The following is a 21,943-nucleotide window of genomic DNA, read 5'->3' on the forward strand; positions in this document are numbered from 1 at the left end:
AGGTGGAATCTCTGGTCAAGAGGAAGAAGAAGACTTAAGTTAGGATGAGATGTGAAGGCTCAGTTAGGGCGCTTGAGGGCTACAAGGTAGCCAGGAAAGACCTAAAGAGAGAGCTCAGAAGAGCCAGGAGGAGACATGAGACGTTGTTGGCGGATAGGATCAGGGTAAACCCTAAGGCTTTCTATAGGTATTTAAGGAATAAAAGAATGATGAAAGTAAGATTAGGCCCAATCAAGGATTGTAGTGGTAAGTTGTGTGTGGAGTCAGATGAGATAGGGGAAGCGCTAAATGAATATTTTTCAACAGTATTCACTCCAAAAGACGACAATGTTGTTGAGGAGAATACTGAGATACAGGCTACTAGACTAGGTGGGATTGAGGTTCACAAGGAAGAGGTATTAGAAATCCTTCTGAGGGTGAAGATAGATAAGTCCCCTGGGCCGGATGGGATTTATCCTCGTATCCTCTAGGAAGCCAGGGAGGAGATTGCTGAGCCTTTGGCATTGATCTTTAACTCGTCATTGTCTACAGGAATAGTGCCAGATGACTGGAGGATAGCAAATGTCGTTCCCCTGTTCAAGAAGGGGAGTAGAGACAACCCTGGTAATTATAGACCTGTGAGTCTTACCTCAGTTGTTGGTAAAGTGTTGGAAAAGGTTATAAGGGATAGGATTTATAATCATCTAGAAAAGAATAAATTGATTAGGGATAGTCAGCACGGTTTTGTGAAGGGAAGGTCGTGCCTCACAAACCTTATTGAGCTCTTTGAGAAGGTGACCAAACAGGTAGATGAGAGTAAACCGGTTGATGTGGTGTATATGGACTTCAGCAAGGCGTTCGATAAGGTTCCCCACAGTAGGCTATTGTACAAAATGCGGAGGAATGGAATTGTGGGAGATATAGCAGTTTGGATTGAAAATTGGCTTGCTGAAAGAAGACAGAGGGTGGTAGTTGATGGGAAATGTTCATCCTGGAGCCCAGTTACTAGTGGTGTACCGCAAGGGTCGGTGTTGGGTCCACTGCTGTTTGTCATTTTTGTAAATGACCTGGATGAGGGCGTAGAAGGATGGGTTAGTAAATTTGCAGACGACACTAAGGTCGGTGAAGTTGTGGACAGTGACGAAGGATGCTGTAGGTTGCAGAGAGTCAGAGATAAGCTGCAGAGCTGGGCTGAGAGGTGGCAAATGGAGTTTAATGCAGACAAGTGTGAGGTGATGCACTTTGGTAGGAGTAACCAGAAGACAAAGTACTGGACTAATTGTAAGATTCTTAGTAGTGTAGATGAGCAGAGAGGTCTCGGCGTCCATGTACACAGATCCTTGAAAGTTGCCACCCAGGTTGACAGGGCTGTTAAGAAGGCATACAGTGTTTTCTCTTTTATTAATAGAGTGATCGAGTTCCGGAACCAAGAGGTTATGGTGAAGCTGTACAAAACTTTGGTGCGGCCGCACTTTGAGTATTGTGTACCATTCTGGTCACCGCATTATAAGAAGGATGTGGAAGCTTTGGAAAGGGTGCAGAGGAGATTTACTAGGATGCTGCATGGTATGGAGGGAAGGTCTTACAAGGAAAGGCTGAGGGACTTGAGGCTGTTTTCATCGGAGAGAAGAAGGTTCAGAGGTGACTTAATTGAAACATATAAAATAACCAGAGGGTTAGATAGGGTGGATAGGGAGAGCCTTTTTCCTAGGATGATGACGGCGTGCACGAGGGGGCATAGCTTTAAATTGAGGGGTGAAAGATATAGGACAGATGTCAGAGGTAGTTTCTTTACTCAGAGAGTAGTAAGGGAATGGAACGCTTTGCCTGCAACGGGAGTAGATTCGCCGACTTTAGGTACATTTAAGTCGTCATTTGATAAGCAAATGGACGTACGTGGAATAGTGTAGGTTAGATGGGCTTGAGATTGGTATGACAGGTCGGCACAACGTCGAGGGCCGAAGGGCCTGTACTGTGCAGTAATGTTCTATGTTAATGTTTCAAAACTCTGTTCTTATTGATTTGGATGTGCTGAAATTGCTGACTATTTTCATGCTCTTCTTTTGTAAATTCACCAATGAGACAGTATTCAGGAGTGGGTTCAAGTAGTTCTGATGAAGGGCCCAAACCTGGAACATCGACCTGCCTGTTCCTCTGCTGGCTGACCTCCTGTGTTTCTCCAACTCCACACCGTGTTGACAACAAATGAGTAAACCTTCTTATATGGCAGGTTTCTAAGGGTCAGAGGTTGCAATTTGTGCAGTTTTTAAATCAGTGACTATTTCCAGAACAACTGTTTAGTTCAGAGAGTGGCAGGGGGGTGGAATGCATTGCTGGAGAGTGTAATGGAGTCAGCCTCATTCGGGGCATTTACGCGGCTATTAGATAACCATATGGATGATAGTATAAAGTAGCGGTGGAGGTTAGGTAGACCTTAGGTTTGGGATAAAAGTTTGGCACAACATCATGGTCCAAAGGGCCTGTACTGTGATGTACTGTTCTGTGTTCTAACGCATTTTTTAAATTGGCCCTATATAACACAGTTTTAAATGACTTTCCTTGACAAGGTCATTTTATTAGCCTGCTTAAAAAGAACTGATGCAACTTCTCATATTTTTGACTTGTTTTCCAATTGTCAAAATCTTTGCCATCATGAACAATTATAAATTTGATGTCTTCATAATACCATTCTGATAACATTGATGAAACAAGCTCAAATTTTAGCATTTCCTCATAAATACGTTTCTTCTATTTTGCTTATCTATAAACTCTCGTGTGAAATATCCTTTTAAAAATAGGTGACCAGATCTGTGGACCATGTGCCATTTAGTAGTTGAAACCATCTTGAGCAACAACAATGCAGGTTATTTGTGAAAATTGCTGTTTGGTATTGTTTCTGCAATGTACGTAAACATTCCTAAATGCTATACAGACATGCTTAATATAAACTATCAAAGGTTGACTGTCCTCTCTCTCTTTCTATGGCCTTACACTAAGTAATTTATTACAGAAGTTTATGTATGTTGTCATTATTCCTTAATTAATTTATACTTCCTTAGAAATTAGGCTCACGAATACAAGCTTGGGATGAATCTTTTTAAACCAAGGAATTGGATGCAATGGATAACTTCCATCATACGTTGGCTTCTCTTCATATTGGCTGAAAAATAGCTTGAGGTGCATATTATTAACAATAACCGAGTTGCAAGTTTGCCTATTTGATAAATAATGTTCGCATGCAGCTTCGTTTGTGTGTGCTGGGATGGTTACTATTGAAGTTCAATACCTGGTCTGTGTGTGTGGCTTTTCGGTGTACTTTCATTTGCAGTTCCCCATTTGTCTTGCGCTCTACCATGACGTCCATCAATGGGAGTTGTTTGTTCCTCCCCTCTCTGGTGAATTTTATTCCGGTGAGGGTGTTATTTACGAGTTTGTCTAACTTGGTCCATTTAATGGGCAGGATTCTCGGCAGTGTGGAGGAACAGCAGGATCTTGGTGTTCAAGTGCATAGCTCCCTCAAAGTTGCCACCCAGATGGTTAAGGTTGTTAAGAAAGCATATGGTGTTTTGGCTTTCGTTAACAGGGGTATTGAGTTCAAGAGCCGCGAGGTTATGCTGCAGCTCTGCAAAACCCTGGTGAGACCACACTTGGAATATTGTGTCCAGTTGTGGTCGCCCTATTATAGGAAAGATGTGGAGGCTTTGGAGAGGGTGCAAAGGAGGTTTACCAGGATGCTGCCTGGACTGGAGGGCTTGTCTTACGAGGAGAGGTTGACTGGAGAGAAGGAGGAAGAGTGACGTGGAAGCAGAGTCATTAGTGACATTTAAGCGACTGCTGGACATGCACATTGACAGCAGTGAATTGAGGGGAATGTAGGTTAGGTTATTTTATTTTTGGATTAGGATTATTCCACGGCACAACATCGTGGGCCAAAGGGCCTGTACTGTGCTGTACTTTTCTATGTTCTATGTAATGATGACAAAGGTGGCATCTACATAGCGTATCCATAGTTTAGGCTGGATTTGCGGAACAGCAACGCTTTCCAGTCTTTGCATCACTGCTTCTGCTATGAGTCTGGAGATGTGCGATCCCATGGATGCCCCGTTGATTTGCTCACATGTTTGGCTGTTGAAGGTGAAGTAGGTGGTCAGGCATAGGTCCAGTAGTTTAAACATGTTATCCTTGGAGATGGTTTCACTGGGGTTGTGTTCTTGTTCAAGTAGTGTTGTCATTGTTTCCCTTGCTAGTGGTATGTCTATTGATGTGAATAGGGTGGTGACATCAATGATCTCTTAGTCCTCTATCTTTATGTCTTTGACGGAGTTGAGGAATTCTTGGGCTGAGTGGATGAAGTGCGGTGATTTGTTGACTAGGTGCTTGAGTTCTTGATTTTGAAATATTTATTGTTTAATACTACCTGATTAATTTGGGTGTTTATTAAGTGCTTGATTTCAGAATTTGTATGTTGTGCGTTGTTGCCTGTCTTTGGCACACTGTGACTTTTGCATCCTGTCTTGCCATTGAGAACAAGTTTACAAAAAAATCTCCTTTGATCCTAAGCCCCACACACTCTCAAAAAAAAGACAGACAGACACACACTTGAGGGATAAATTGATAAGAAAATAAGAGTTGTAATTTGCCAGTTCGAAAATCATTTCAGTGATGACTACCAAGTCTTTATGAAATTCATTGGACAATCTGTCATAATGCAGGCACGTGGTTGATCTTGCTAAAATGTCAAAGTCACCAGTCAAAATAAACAGTTTTCCAGTAGGCCCTGAAGAATTTTTTTTCTCATAAACCAGGATTCTTTTCTTAAGACATTTGATAATTCTTCAACTGAAGATCAACTTGAGAGAGAAAGTAAGTTTCAAATCTCAGTTTTCCAATTCAGCAGCTTCGGAACACACAGCCTTCTGATTTTTTTGAAAAAAAGCACAAAGTCAGTTCAGTATATGGTTTCTCTTAGTTTTAAACATCGTCTGTTGTTGGCTGGCAAAACCAGCCTCCACTTGATTGACTGATACAGCATCCAACACCTGCCAGTCCTTGAACATACCCCATCCTGGTATCAAAATACCTAAATACTATAAAACGTTCTGCCATGTTCTTAGAATAATGAACTTGCAATTATCTTCCAGGCCAGTTCCCATCACTAACATCAGCTTGTTTATTCTCTCCTTTGAAAACAAGCTGCTTCTCAAAGTTCCATGTTGGATTTTCAACTTCAGCTCAGGGTTCCAACCAAAAATGTAAAGACAAAGGCAGCAATGGTCTCATCAACAGATTGAAAGAGTTAATAGCATTGGAGGTGATAGAAGCTACAGGTTTTTAAATAATTTCAACAGTGAGAATTTAAGGTTTGAGATGTTGGATCAGGAACCATTGTACACCAGCAAAATTAGTTTGTTTTGCTAGCAGGGAACAACATTTAGACTGAGATGAAGCTTTAGAGAATAGGAGACTGGTCAGCAGAGCATTAGAGTAATCTGGAGGCGATGAAGAAACACATCGTGAATACTATTTAAAATTAAAGTATTTTGACAGTCCCCGCTGAGACTGTTACTTCCTCCTGAGTTTTATGGGACCATGGTATAAAATTCTTTCGGTTTGCAAATGACAACCATGCTGGTCTGGAAACACCCAATTTTATCTGATCTTGGAACATAACCACACTCGGACCTCATCAGTACTTGCATGGGAAACCACCTGGGAATACCAGGTGCAGTAGGCCATACGAGCTCTTGAAATAGTGCCCTTACCTCTGGCCAGAAGGCTCAGGTTTATGTCCTATCTGCTTCAGGTTTGCAACATAAAATATCAAAAGCAAAGTGCTGCAAATCTGGAGATCTGAAACAAAAGAAAAAGAAACTCAGCAGGTTTGTCAGCATCTGTGTCAAGAAAGGCCAAATTAAAAGGCAAAAGTCTGATGTGACTCCTCTTTGAAACAGTTCAATTTTGGTACGCTAACTTCAGTTCTAAGAGGAGGTATTTACAAATCATCAAAAGTGATAGAACTGTTTATGGGAACTACAGATGAGTATGAAAAGAAACCTCTAATTTTACAATGGGAACAAAAGGACCTCAGCACACCTTCAAAACTGGCATCTTTGATATTGTGAATAAATGTAAGCCAATGACTGGTGTGCTGAGAAACCAGTTCGTCAATATTTACAGTAAAGGGAGAAAACACAAACTTGCCAGGGATATCAAGATCAACACTCAAAAGTTAGTTACATTTGGGAAAGTAGAGTGGCCAAGAGCATTCTGTGCCTTATGAACGTAGATAATGTTGACGCTACTGGTGAAAAATAAGGAAGTGGCAACATGATGCAAAATACTTGGTCAATAACATTTAGATATTTTTAATCAGCCTTTTCAGACATGTTATAACATACCTTTGGAGCAATTAGGACTTTAACACAGGCCACAATTTGCCAGGAAGAATAGAGGAGCTAAATATTATTCGAGTGGAGAAAGACTGCAGACAGCTACAGAGCAGAGAGATTTGAAAGACCCTGTGAATCTCAAAAAGCTGATGGCCAAGTTCAGCTGGTAATGGGGAAGGCAAATGGAATATTGGCTTTTATTTCAAAAGGAATAGAGTATAAAAGTAGCGAGGCTTTGCCAAAACAGCTAGAATACTGTGAACTGTGTTTTAGGCCCCCATTCTAAGACATACTGGCATTGCACGCATTCCAGATGAGAATTTGAGTAGGTTAGACTTGTTGGAATTTAGTTGAATGAGAGGCAGCCTTATTGAGACGTACAAGACTCTTAAGAGACTTGGTTTGGAAAGGTTGTTCTCCATTTGTGGGAGAGTCTAGGACCAGAGGGCATAATCTGAGAATGAAAGGCCACATATTTGAGACTGAGATAAAGATAAATTTCTTCTTGGACGGTAGTAAGTTTGAGGAATTCTTTACTGCAGAGGGCTGATGAGACTTGTTTGTTAAATATAATCAAGACAGAGAGATTTTTAACCAATAAGGGAATTAAGGACTGAATGATTTACCGGCCCTAAGTCGCACGGTCTTCTGGTTCAAAATGCCACAAGAACCCCAACTGTGTCAGCGTTTACAGTGGAGGAAAAGGTCAGTTAAGCAACCCCAAGGAAACTGTTCTAAATTTGGGAACAGTTTTCATTAATATCAATGTAACTAAATTAACTGTATTAAAGAAAATAATAACACTAAAAAGGGACAAAGTGATCCATTCTTGAGGACTTAACGGTTTCCATCTTAGGATTTCAAAGGAACTATTGACAATTTTATAGATGCCCTAGCTATTAATCTCCTAAAATTCTTTTGATTAAGGAACCCTTCGTTAATGTTAAAGGACTCCACATCACTGCTTTTTAAGAAAGGTGAGAGGGAAAACCAGGGAATTGTAGACTAATCAATCCAACCTAATTTTTTTTTGTTGGAAAATTAATTGTCAGTGAAGGGTGGTGTGCATGAAACCCTTGAATGTTTCAGTTATTCAGAATTTGGATTCATGGAAAGCAGGTCATACCCGATGTGTGTGTTTTTTTTAAAAAGATAAATACTGTTCAAAAATTATTGGTTTAAAACAGCATGGTGGCTCAGTGGTTAGCACTGCTGCCTCACAGTGCTAGGGACCCGAGCTTGATTCCACCCTCAGGCGACTGTGCAAACTCCACACGGAGACATTCTCCCCATATCTGCTTGGGTTTCCTTCGGGTGCTCCGGTTTCCTCCCACAGTCCAAAGATGTGCAGGCTAGATAGGTTGGCCATGTTAGATTGCCCGTAGTTTTCAGGGATGAGTAGATTAGGGGGCGAAGGGGAGGTATGTTCTGTGTGGACTTGAAGGCTCTGTTTGCACACTGTAGGGATTCAACAAAAATCTATGAAAACAAACTTAAATGATATTTTTAGTCACTTGGTAGTACAGAACTTAAGTATTGCTGAAACAAAATGGTACATTTTATTGAAATTTTGATGAAAGACATCGACAAAATGTCTTTTTCTGTAATGTCCAAATCGCACTTCCTTGTTTTCTAAGCCACAACTAACTTGATTTAAAAAGCAAGTGTTTTCAGATAGCTACCAAATAAGTCGTACCCTGAAATCATTGTCTTTATTATTTTGATGTTCTAAGTTCTAGTTTTTGACAAGTAACATTGTTCAAATTTCCCCCCCTCTTTCCTTTCTGGCAAAAAGATTATTGGCCTTATTGCAAAATCTCATACTTTCTGTCGAGCTTTGGAATTATAACAGAAATAGGCTGCTGTATTTCAAAAAATCGTTTATTTATGAGTTCAGCTCAGGGGACCAATTACATTTGGTATAAAGTTGTTTAAAAATTAATCTTTGTTGTCTGATTGGGAAAAGGAACAGCTATCGGTTAAGCACTCTAGGGTATGAATTTTCTCAAAACCAAATGGACATAGCCAAAATGGCACCACTGCCGAAGTTCCAGATCTCCTGCACCAAAATCAAAATGTAGCCAAAAAGCCATAGGACCAAGAGAAACTTTTCATGTTTGTTTTGCCATTCAATGGAATCATGGCAGATTTGCACATTAATTTCCATAAATCCTCCTTTTTCCCATACCTCTCATCAAAACAAAATCTATCAACCTCAGTTTTAAAATTAGCAATTCATTCACTTTCAATTGTTGTTTGTGCAAGGGAATTCCAAATTTTAAACATACTGTCAATGAAGATACGTATCTTAACTTTTGAAATATCTGCCCATAATTTTTGTCCTTGTTCGCAGCCATAAAGTTGAAATTTTGCTCCTCGGTCAGTGTACAGTTAATTTTTACTGAGGAAGTGACAAGAAATGGTTGATTCTCAGAGGCAGCTGCACATGTAAAAGTGCAATAGAATGTTTTGTAACTGTAACATCCCAAAACACAGCCCATGGGTTATGGGAATTTGTGAAAAAGAGTTAAAGCACTGAAAATGTGTTTAAAATTTGCAATTCCCTTTCACAAACAACAATTTATAGTTTGATGGATTATTGTGTTTCAAACTGAGATTGATAGATTTTTGTTGCCTAAAAGTATTAAGCAACATATGGAAAGGACGGGTTTATGCTTATAGTTTATAAAACTGCCATGACTCCATTGAATAGTGGAACAAACTTGGAGTTAAATGGCCTGTTCTTGTTTCTATGCTTCTTTGAATAAATTTTAAATGTAGAAAAAAAAGTGGAAATGAAAACTGTATTGTCGTGAAGAATTTACATAAATCTTAATTATTGTGAATAAGAAAATCTCCAGTGAGGTTTTGGGAAATTAAAAGAATTTATGTAGTTTGAATTGCAGCACTCAGTTTCCTTGCATTTAGGAAGAAAAGTGTTTTGGCAAATATCCGATCTGTTGGAGAACAAGCTTATTCATGAATAACAAATTTGTGAATAGCACTTCTGGATAATTGATTTTATAACTTTCATAGGAGCGTGAACAAAAAGCTGAAGAGGAACGAATTAGAATGGAAAATATTCTTAGTGGCAACCCTCTACTGAACCTCATTGGACAGTCAAACTTCAAAGTGAAGCGGAGGTAATGTGAAAGACAACCACTTCGAATAATCTCTCATTAGAAATTCTCATGACTGTTTGAATAGCCAGTATACTGCTCTATAGAGATGAAACATGGAAATGTAATTCTAATGTTCTGTACACCAATGCTTAAAAACTTTCTATATAGTTTTCAGTAATTTTGCTTTATGATATTGTCAAGGACAGTATTTCTTTTCTTTTACCTGCAGTAAAATATGTTAAAGCATCAAAATTATGCTATTAAACTGCGTGAGCATAGATTCCACTGTATCAAGATGTTTCACAAAACTCAAATATCATAAAATAAAATGCTTTAAGGGCAGGGCAATTCCTAAAATTTAAGAAACAGGAGTAGGAATAACCCACATGCCTGTTTTGCTTGCTTTATCGTTCATTATGGCCATGACTGATCTTCTGTTTCAACATCAGGTAGGAACTTGTGCCTTGTAAACCAGGATTCTCTGTGAGGCCAAAAATCTTGTCAATCTTAGCATTACTTAACAATGAAACATCCATATCCATTGGATGGAAAATTCCAAAGATCCACAACCTTGACATGTTGACACTTAGTTGAAACTGTACCCCCATTTTCTAGACTTCCCAGCCAGCAGAAACAACAGCTGTGTCCAAACTACTCATCCCCTTGAAAATTCTTCAAGTGTCAACTAGATCACTCCCGATTCTTCTAAGTTCCAGCAAATATTTTACTGTTTATCTGTCTCTCACTATATCTGTTCAGCCTTGGAACAATCTGTTGAATCTTCACTGTCCATCGCTTAGCTAAATGTATTCGTCCTTAGATGTGTAGACTGAAACTCTGCATAGTACTCCAGATGTGATCTCACCAAAGTCCTTTACAATTGCAGCAAGACTTCCTTATTCTTACACTCACTCCTCTTACAATAAGGTGGAGGTGCTAGTGTTGGACTGGGTGGACAAAGTCAGAAGTCTCACAACACCAGGTTATAGTGACCCATCGTCTCAGCCTGCTCCTGCCCCACCGAACTCATCTCCACCTATCTGGACTCCATTTTCTCCCCTTTGGTCCAGGAACTCCCCACCTATGTCCGTGACACCACCCACGCCCTCCACCTCCTCCAGGACTTCCAATTCCCTGGCCCCCAACACCTCATATTCACCATGGACGTCCAGTCCCTGTACACCTGCATTCCGCATGGAGATGGCCTCAAGGCCCTCCGCTTCTTCCTGTCCCGCAGGCCCGACCAGGCCCCCTCCACCGACACTCTCATCCGCCTAGCGGAACTCGTCCTCACACTCAACAACTTCTCTTTTGACTCCTCCCACTTCCTACAGACTAAGGGGGTGGCCATGGGCACCCGCATGGGCCCCAGCTATGCCTGCCTCTTTGTAGGTTACGTGGAACAGTCCATCTTCCGCACCTACACAGGCCCCAAACCCCACCTCTTCCTCCGGTACATTGATGACTGTATCGGCGCCGCCTCTTGCTCCCCAGAGGAGCTCGAACAGTTCATCCACTTCACCAACACCTTCCACCCCAACCTTCAGTTCACCTGGGCCATCTCCAGCACATCCCTCACCTTCCTGGACCTCTCAGTCTCCATCTCAGGCAATCAGCTTGTAACTGATGTCCATTACAAGCCCACCGACTCCCACAGCTACCTAGAATACACCTCCTCCCACCCACCCTCCTGCAAAAATTCCATCCCCTATTCCCAATTCCTCCGCCTCCGCCGCATCTGCTCCCACGATAAGACATTCCACTCCCGCACATCCCAGATGTCCAAGTTCTTTAAGGACCGCAACTTCCCCCCCACGGTGATTGAGAACGCCCTTGACCGTGTCTCCCGCATTTCCCGCGACACATCCCTCACACCCCGCCCCCGCCACAACCGCCCCAAGAGGATCCCCCTCGTTCTCACACACCACCCTACCAACCTCCGGATACAACGCATTATCCTCCGACACTTCCGCCATTTACAATCCGACCCCACCACCCAAGACATTTTTCCATCCCCACCCCTGTCTGCTTTCCGGAGAGACCACTCTCTCCGTGACTCCCTTGTTCGCTCCACACTGCCCTCCAACCCCACCACACCCGGCACCTTCCCCTGCAACCGCAGGAAATGCTACACTTGTCCCCACACCTCCTCCCTCACCCCCATCCCAGGCCCCAAGATGACATTCCACATTAAGCAGAGGTTCACCTGCACATCTGCCAATGTGGTATACTGCATCCACTGTACCCGGTGCGGCTTCCTCTACATTGGGGAAACCAAGCGGAGGCTTGGGGACCGCTTTGCAGAACACCTCCGCTCAGTTCGCAACAAACAACTGCACCTCCCAGTCGCAAACCATTTCCACTCCCCCTCCCATTCTCTTGATGACATGTCCATCATGGGCCTCCTGCACTGCCACAATGATGCCACCCGAAGGTTGCAGGAACAGCAACTCATATTCCGCCTGGGAACCCTGCAGCCATATGGTATCAATGTGGACTTCACCAGTTTCAAAATCTCCCCTTCCCCCACTGCATCCCTCAACCAGCCCAGTTCATCCCCTCCCCCCACTGCACCACACAACCAGCCCAGCTCTTCCCCTCTACCCACTGCATCCCAAAACCAGTCCAACCTGTCTCTGCCTCCCTAACCGGTTCTTCCTCTCACCCATCCCTTCCTCCCACCCCAAGCCGCACCCCCAGCTACCTACTAACCTCATCCCACCTCCTTGACCTGTCCGTCTTCCCTGGACTGACCTATCCCCTCCCTACCTCCCCACCTACACCCTCTCCACCTATCTTCTTTACTCTCCATCTTCGGTCCGCCTCCCCCTCTCTCCCTATTTATTCCAGTTCCCTCCCCCCATCCCCCTCTCTGATGAAGGGTCTAGGCCCGAAACGTCAGCTTTTGTGCTCCTGAGATGCTGCTTGGCCTGCTGTGTTCATCCAGCCTCACATTTTATTATCTTGGAATCTCCAGCATCTGCAGTTCCCATTATCTCAGGTTATAGTCCAACAGGTTTATTTCAAATTACAGTCTTTCGGAGCACAGCCCCTTTGTCACATGAAGTGAGAGGGAAGCACACAGACACAGACTTTATGGACAGAGAGATCAAAAGATCATACAAATCGTGCGAGTAAAGTGTCAACTGCTGAATAATAAGTGAAAGGATGACCTGTAATCCGATTTAATGAGGCAGAGAGACAATTACAGAAAAATAAAAATAACGTGGTGCTGGAGATAACGTGACTGGAATAACATGACAGGTATAACAGTCACATGCCAAGGGTCTAACCAAAGTAATAAGTAATGCAAAACTGTACAAACTAAATTAAGGTAGCGATCATAACACTCTAGCTATGTCAAGGGCGTCTTGAAACCCATTGCAGAAGGAGTACCTAGCTCCTTTCATGATATTACGGATTTCTTATAGAAACTCAGCACCCATGGACCAGTCAAACCAGGAATGTTCCTCATCACAATGAGCATTTTGGCATTCTACACCAGCTTCCCCAACACAACGGCATCACTGCAACAGCCTCATCACTCAATACTAACAGCTTCCAATTTTCAGATGTCACTCTACAACTCATGTGCTTCACCTTGACCATAATGTCTTTACCTTCGACAACCAGTTCTTCATCCAGACACGGGGAACAACCACGGGGACCAAATTTGCATCCCGATATGTCAACATATTCGTGCACAAGTTCAACCAAGACGTCTTTGCTATGTAGGACCTCCAACCAACGCTATTCAGCAGATAAATTGACATTTTCTTCCTTTGAAGTTGCCGTGAGGCATCACCTAGAAGGACTACATATAGCTATCAACAAACTACATCCCACCATTGGACTTACCATGGACTATTCTTCAGAATCAGTCTCATTCTTGGACACGTACATCAAGGACAGACACCTCAGTACCTCACTGTACCGCAAACCCACGGATAACCTCATCATGCTGCACTTCTCTAGCTTCCACCTAAAACATATTAAAGAAGCCAACATCTACGGACAAGCCCTATGCATGCACAAAATCTGCTCAGATGAGAGGGAACGTGACGGGAACCTAAAGATTTTGAAGCATGTCTTCTCAAGAATGGGAAACAATGGTTAAATTATTCGCTGTCGGTTCCAACATACCACAGCAAAAACTGCAACGACCTCCTCAAAAGCCAGGCACAGGATACGACCGATAGAGTACCCTTCATTGTCCAGTACTTCCTGAAACGGAGAGACTACACCATGTTCGTAACAGCCTTCAACATGTCATCGATGATGATGAGCCTCTCACCAAGATTATCGCTATGCCTCCACTTTTCAACTTTAAACAACTGCCAAATCTTAAACAGATCATCACTCACAGCAAACTATCCAGCCTTCAGGACAACTTCGACCACAACACCACATAAATCTGCAATGGCAACCTCTGCAAGACACGCCAGATCATCGACATGGATACAACCATCACATGTGGGAACACTACCCACAATGTACATGGCAGATACTCGTGACTCAGGCAATGTCGTCTACCTCATTCTCTGAGACACACACGCCCCCAGGCATTGTGTATTGGTGAGACTATGCAGATGCTATGACAACGGGTGAATGGACACTGTGCAACAATTGCCAGAGAAGAATGTTCCCTCATAGTCGGGGAGCACTTCAGCAGCTGAGGGCCTTAAATCTGTGATCTTCGGGTGAGTCTCCTCCAAGGCAGCCTTTAAAATATATATATAACAATGCACAATCACCAGCCAAAACTGAAAGCCAAGTTCCCTATGCATGAGGACTGCATCAACCATGATCTTGGGTTCGTGGTTCCCTGCATGTGATCACACCATTTTGTTCTGTATGTATAAAATCTTCCTTACTATCCTGTTTTGATACCATCGCCTTGGTAAATTGTTATGAGCTCTCTACCTTTATTAGTTTGTACGCTTTTGGATTACTTGTTACTTTGGTTAGACCCTTGGCATGCGACCGTTATAAACATCATGATATTCCAGTGACTTGGCTTATCTACAGTACTGCCTTAATTTATAATTTTTTTGTAATTAACACACTGTCTCATTTAATCGGATTATAGGTCATCCCTTCACTTGTTATTCAGCTGTTTATGCTCTACTTACACCATCTGACATTTTGATCACCTGCAGAGACTTATTATTCAACACTCCACTCACACTATTTGTATGATCTTTTGATCTCTCTGCCTATAAATTCTGTGTCTATGTGCCTCCCTCTCACTTCATGTGACAAAGGGGCTGTGCTCCTGAAGCTTGTGATTTGAAATAAACCTGCTGGACTATAACCTGGTATTGTGTGATTTCTGACAGAATTAGGCACAATGTTACCTCCTTCATTATAACTGTTTGTATTCCTCATACAAGTATACAATGTTTAGAAGTTCCATATCTATTTTTAAAAAAGAAATCTTTTCTTTTTGCATTGGCAGAATGAAAATTCTTTCACTTTTCCTTTTTGTACCAGCCTCATGATACTCCATCTGCCTACATCTCCTTGCAACCTGTTTCTTCTCAGCTCACGTTCTCCTATTGCTTTGTCAGCAAAATTGATACATAACTCTTCATGTCTTTTACGTTATCAAATTCTTTAGCATAGATTATAAATAGCTGAGATCCCAGCACTGATCTTGCAGCATACTAATCATCATAGTTAACTATTTTGAAAATATCTTTTTATATCTGTTTTCTGTTTCCTAATCTAATTTTTAATCTTCAATCAGTGGTAATGCATTATCCCAACAACAAGAGTAATTGCATGTTAACCATTTGTGTGGCAGCTTATCAATGCATAACGGAAGTCTACCTACTCGTTTACTTTTTTAGTTATGTCCTCATAAAGCTCTTAATAAATGTATCAAACACATATTCCTTTTTGGAAAGCCATGTTGACTCTTTCTGATCATTCTGTGACTTTATAACTGCATTATCAAGATTTTCTGATGGGTTCCAACAATTTTTTAATGACTAATGCCAGGCTAGCCAGCCTGTGAACCTGTTTTTCTTGCTCATTTCTTGTGTAATAGTTTTATTTTTGCTAATTTCTGATCTGCTGGAACTATTTCAGAATCTAGGGAATTTCAGAATATTCTGTATCTGTTATTTCTACAGCTATCTCTTTTAGAACTTTTAAGATTATGGCAATTAAGACATGGTGATTTGTCAGCTTCTCATTCCTCGAATTTCTTTTAACACTGTCTATGCTGATAATTACTTTAAATTCCTCATGATTTTTAACTCCTTGGTTGATGTATTTTCCTAGTATGTAATTTGTGTTCCCTCCTGTAAAAAAAAAAGGACCAATTGTTTGTTCATTATTGCTGCCACTTTCTCATTTGCCAGTTAACTTCTCTTTTGCTTCTAAGAGACGGATTTTTGCTTTAGCTATATGCCTTGTATACTTTTAAAAACTCCTATCGTTTTTCTTATAATCCTAGATAGTTCGCTTTCAGCCTGTTTTATTCCCCTTTTAAATCAACTGTTCGGCTGTCTCAATACTTAGGCTTACTACTAATGACTTATTACTACCTTCCTATTATTAGCCTCTTCTTTTATGTAACATTATTTCACCAGTTTAAAATTAAGATGTGTGTTTTGAGCTCAAGTATTTCACTGTCAAACTCAATGTTAAATTCAATTGTATTATGCCCACTTTTTCCTGGAAGATCTTTACAAAGAGATGAGTAGTGAATCTTTCTTACTTTATGATGCTAGCTCTAAAATTGTTTGTTCCCCAGCATATTGGTCTAGAAAACGGTCACAAATTCAACTTTCAAGCTACTTTGGTGCATCTGATTTTCTAAGTTTACTCGAAGATTATTGCCTTGTTATAATCTCCAGTTTTTGGTGCCTTCTCCAATAGTGTGATTACTATTTGCTATTAACTATTCCAGCCATTGCTTTCTGACTTTTAATTCTATTTGCTGATCTTCAAAACTCTTATTAAAATATTGTTCTAATGCTATCCTTCACTATCAGGGCTACTTCTCCTACTCCTCTTCCATTTTGCTTGTTTTCCTGAAGTCTTTTGTACCCTGGATTGTTTATTTCCCAACCTTGGTCACATTGTAATTAAGGAGTATACCAGTTGCGTTCCTACCTGTGTTATTTTACTGATGGTGGGAGGGGCCTATCCTATCAATCCAACCGTGGTCCCCGTTTCTGGGCCTGGTGATCCTTCTGGTCATACCTCCTGTCCGCAGTCTCTGATGAATCCACGTTACTCACTGCTGTTCCGGCCACCGCTCATTGTAGTGGTTTCTTTTTGTAAAATTCATTCATTCAGGAATGTGGACATTGTGTCAAGACAAGCATTATCTCTCTTTCTCATTGGCCTGGAGAAGGTATGATGAACTGCCTCTTGAACCATTGCAGTCCATTTGGTGAAGATATAACCATAATATTGCTATTGGGGGAGTTTGAGGATTTTGGCCTAGAAATGTCAAAGGAATGGTATTAGGCAAGATTATATAAGGCTTGGAGAGGAACATGCAGGTTTTGGTGTTCCCATATGGCTGCTGCTCTTGTCCTTCTAGATGATGGTGGTCATGGGTTTTGGAAGAGGCTATCTTAAGGGGGCTTGGTGAATTTTCATAATGCATTTTGTGGATAATACTGCTACTGTGCATCAGTGGTGGAGTGAGTGAATGTTTGAAGATGTGGTACAATCAAGCAGACTGCTTCTTCCTGGATAGTATCAAGCTTTTTGAGTGTTATTAAAGACTTACTCACTCAGGAAAATAGGGAGTGTTCTCGTAGGTGGCAGCTAGACTTTGGAAGTCAGAAGGTAAGCCACACTCTGCAGATTCCTTGCCTCAGACTTGCTCTCATAGCCACAGAATATGTTGATTGTTAGATTCTCTCTTCTTAGAGATAGTAATTACTGGCACCTGTGTGGTGTGAATGTTACTTGTTCCTTGTCAGTCCAAACCTGTACATTGTTTAGGTCTTGCTGCATTTAGACACGGATTGTCTTGGTATCTGAGGAGTTATAAATGGGTGCTGAATATTGTACAATGGTCAGCAAACATTCCGACTTCAGACCTTCAACTGAAGAGAAGGTCATTGATGAAGCTATTGCAGATATTTGGACCTAGCACACAACCCTGAAGAACTGTAAGAATGACGTCCTGGAGTTGAGATGACTAATATAGAAACCAAAATCATATTCCCTTGTGCTAAGTATGAATCCATCCAGAGGCTTCCCTGATTGTCATTGACTATGGTTTGATTAGGGCTTCTTGATGCCATACTTGATCAAATGCTGCCTGATCAAAGGCAGTCTCTCTCACCTGCTATTTAGAATTCAGCTCTTTTGTCCATATTTGGACCAAGTCTGTAATCAAGTCAGGAGTAGAAGGACCCTGTTGGAACTCAAATTTGAACGTCAGTGACGAGGTGATTGCAAATGTTGTTTGCTAGAACTGTTGATGACTCCATCCATCACTTATCTAGTGATCAAGACTACACAGACTCATGGGGTGACTAATTTGTGTACAGCACAGCTGGGCAATTTTAGAAATTAGTGGACAGATGGCAGTGTTTGTAGCTGTACTTGAACATCTTGGCTAGATATATAGCAAGTTCTAGGGAAGGGTCTTCAGGACTACTGTGGGCACAATATCTGGGCCTACAGCGATTACAGTATCTAGCACCTTCAGTAGTTTCTTGACATGATGTGGAATGAATTGAGTTGACTGAAGATGGGTATCTGTGATGCTGAGGATCTCATGAAGAGGCCAAGATGGATCACCAACTTGACACCTTTGGCTGGACATTGCTACAAATGCTTCAGCCATACATTTTGATATTTCTAATATACAGTAATCTTCATTGCTAGCGTCAGAAATTGTGAGCAAATGAATACAAATGAACAAATGAAAAAGTGCAGCACAGGAGCAGGCCCTTTGGCCCACCAAGCCTGTGCTGACTATCATGCCCTAATTAATCCAAAAACAAGCCTGCCATTTTTCGATCCGTATCTTTCTATTCCCTCCCTATTCATATATCCATCTAGTTGCTGCTTAAATGTCTTCAATGTGCCCACTTCCTCCACGTCTTCTGGTAGTACATTCCAGGCTGCTACCACTATACGTGAAAACCGTCCCTCTCATGTCTCCATTAAACTTTGCCTGTCTGGCCTGGAACCTGTGTCCCCTTGTAATTGAAACTTCAACCCTGGGAAAAATTCCTCTGAATATCCGCCCTATCTCTGCCTCTCATAATTTGTAGACCTCTATAAGGTCTCCTCTCAGACGTCGTCTTTCCATTGAAAACAATTCTAGTCTTTTTAACCTTTTCTCATAGTCAGTGCCCTGGAGACCAGGCAGCATCCTGGTGAGCCATCTCTCTATTCTCTCCAAAACATCCACATCCTTCTGGTAGTGTGGTGTCTAAAACTGCACACGATACTCCAAATGCGGCCTAACAAGCATTTTATATAGCTGCAACATGTCCTGCCAAAAGAAAACTTTAGGTGCTTTTCTACCGAGGTCATTAGTGTGATAATGTAATTCTGTTTTCCTTCTAGGTGGGATGACGATGTAGTATTCAAGAACTGTGCGAAAGGAATAGATGAGTCAAAGAGGGATAAAAGATTTGTGAATGATACACTTCGTTCAGAATTCCACAAGAAGTTTATGGAAAAGTACATTAAGTAATTAACATTAAGCACCCTGTTCGCTGGTTGCAGGGAACTTAATTTTCTCTCCTGAGGACTACAAACTAAATTTTCCTCTGTTTCCACGGATCTTGTGTCAACTAAACGTAAGGCAATCGACATCTGCTTTGAAGTTTCTTTCAGTCCTGCTCTTAGGTATTAAGATATCAAGAAATAACGGTACACTTCTTCATGAAGCACCTGATTTCTACTTCATTGCATCCTGTTGCTGCACAGATGACATCTGTACGTCTTGAAACTTCTGGTGAATATCTGATTGTAGGTTATGAGCAATACCATGAGATGTTAAAAATAGATTTCAATTTTTTTGGTGTAGGGCAGGCTTTAAGGATATAACTTCCATCTTTCAACCTAGTAAGTCAGGAATAAAACATTTCGTTACTTGACTTTATCCTGATTTTAAAAATAAATTTTACTATTAAAATCCAGTTAATTTTAAATTGTGCTATTGGCATTGTGAACAAAGTGAATTCTTGACACAAGTTGAACGGTGATTTTGTTGTGCTTCACACTTTAAGATTTGGTGAAGCTATTAACATCAACAGAGATGAAATAAACTTTGATCTGGAACAGCAACTTTATCAAGGACATCCATCATGGAGTTATTAAAAGCAAATTGAGTACCTTAATCTAATCGAGAAAGTTGATTGAGGTAAGCAACTCAGCTCAAGAGTGTCAAAGTTTTTTTTAGCACCTTGGAACATTTGAATGTGAAATTCACTATATAATTGCAAAAGCAATTGAAGTATCCAATATTATGCAAACATTTGGTATATTGCGTGATGTCTTTGTAATTCAAAGGACATTTTGTGCTTTAGAGTTGAAGTGACGACAGTCATTCTGGGATTTTGAAATTTTATTATGAAGTTCCTATCCAAAGGATCAAAAAAGGCTCTAGAGAGATACAAGTTAGTCCGGAAGGAGCTGAAGAAAGGGCTTAGGGGATCTATAAGGGGGCATGAGAAAACTTTGGCAGAAAGGATCAAGGAAAACTCCAGGGCTTTTTACATGTACATGAGGAATAAAAGAATGACCAGAAAAAGGGTAGGGCCAATCAAGGAGTATAAAGAGAATTTGTGCACGGAGCCTAAAAAGAGAGGAGAGATCCTTAATGAATACTTCTCTCAGTTGTGAATACTGAAGAAGAACCTCGTTGTAGGGGAGGACAGTGTGAAACAGGCTGGTAGACTAGAAGAGGTGGATGTTAGTGAGGAAGATGTACTAGGAATTTTGAGGAACTTGAGGATAGGTAAGTCCCCCAGGCTTAACGGGATTTATCCAAGGATTCTATGAGAAGCGAGGGAAGAGCTCACAGGGTCTTTGGCAATGATCTTTTCACCCTTCCATCCCCTATTCCCAATTCCTCCGCCTCCGCCGCATCTGCTCCCACGATAAGACATTCCACTCCCGCACATCCCAGATGTCCAAGTTCTTTAAGGACCGCAACTTTCCCCCCACGGTGATTGAGAACGCCCTTGACCGCATCTCCCGCGACACATCCCTCACACCCCGCCCCCGCCACAACCGCCCCAAGAGGATCCCCCTCGTTCTCACACACCACCCTACCAACCTCCGGATACAACGCATTATCCTCCGACACTTCCGCCATTTACAATCCGACCCCACCACCCAAGACATTTTTCCATCCCCTCCCCTGTCTGCTTTCCGGAGAGACCACTCTCTCCGTGACTCCCTTGTTCGCTCCACACTGCCCTCCAACCCCACCACACCCGGCACCTTCCCCTGCAACCGCAGGAAATGCTACACTTGTCCCCACACCTCCTCCCTCACCCCCATCCCAGGCCCCAAGATGACATTCCACATTAAGCAGAGGTTCACCTGCACATCTGCCAATGTGGTATACTGCATCCACTGTACCCGGTGCGGCTTCCTCTACATTGGGGAAACCAAGCGGAGGCTTGGGGACCGCTTTGCAGAACACCTCCGCTCAGTTCGCAACAAACAACTGCACCTCCCAGTCGCAAACCATTTCCACTCCCTCTCCCATTCTCTTGATGACATGTCCATCATGGGCCTCCTGCACTGCCACAATGATGCCACCCGAGGGTTGCAGGAACAGCAACTCATATTCCGCCTGGGAACCCTGCAGCCATATGGTATCAATGTGGACTTCACCAGTTTCAAAATCTCCCCTTCCCCCACTGCATCCCTAAACCAGCCCAGTTCATCCCCTCCCCCCACTGCACCACACAACCAGCCCAGCTGTTCCCCCCCACCCACTGCATCCCAAAACCAGTCCAACCTGTCTCTGCCTCCCTAACCGGTTCTTCCTCTCACCCATCCCTTCCTCCCACCCCAAGCCGCACCCCCAGCTACCTACTAACCTCATCCCACCTCCTTGACCTGTCCGTCTTCCCTGGACTGACCTATCCCCTCCCTACCTCCCCACCTACACCCTCTCCACCTATCTTCTTTACTCTCCATCTTCGGTCCGCCTCCCCCTCTCTCCCTATTTATTCCAGTTCCCTCCCCCCATCCCCCTCTCTGATGAAGGGTCTAGGCCCGAAACGTCAGTTTTTGTGCTCCTGAGATGCTGCTTGGCCTGCTGTGTTCATCCAGCCTCACATTTTATTATCTTTTCACCCTTACTGTCCGCGGGTATAGTGCTGGAAAATTGGAGAGACGCAAATGTAGTTCCCTTGTTCAAAAAAGGAAATAGGGATAACCCAGAAATTACAGGCCAGTTAGACTTATTTCAGTGGTGATGGAGGTTAGATAGACCTTAGG

At 42.2% G+C, this 21,943-nt stretch overlaps 1 protein-coding gene across 2 annotated transcripts in view; it reads left to right on the forward strand.

Annotated features, from left to right (window-relative positions):
- Positions 1–19,776, forward strand: part of cwc15 (CWC15 spliceosome associated protein homolog) — a 66,060-nt gene extending 46,284 nt beyond the window's left edge. For both annotated transcript variants that reach the window (XM_048532840.2, XM_048532839.2), the window contains 2 exons: positions 9,405–9,511; positions 19,046–19,776. In XM_048532840.2, the coding sequence (XP_048388797.1) occupies positions 9,405–9,511; positions 19,046–19,175 (237 nt within the window). In that variant the 3' untranslated portion in view covers positions 19,176–19,776. The remainder of the gene's footprint in view (positions 1–9,404; positions 9,512–19,045) is intronic.
- The last annotated feature ends 2,167 nt before the right edge of the window (positions 19,777–21,943 follow it).

This window comes from Stegostoma tigrinum, chromosome 6 (genome assembly GCF_030684315.1).
Source record: "Stegostoma tigrinum isolate sSteTig4 chromosome 6, sSteTig4.hap1, whole genome shotgun sequence".
Taxonomy (NCBI): domain Eukaryota; kingdom Metazoa; phylum Chordata; class Chondrichthyes; order Orectolobiformes; family Stegostomatidae; genus Stegostoma; species Stegostoma tigrinum.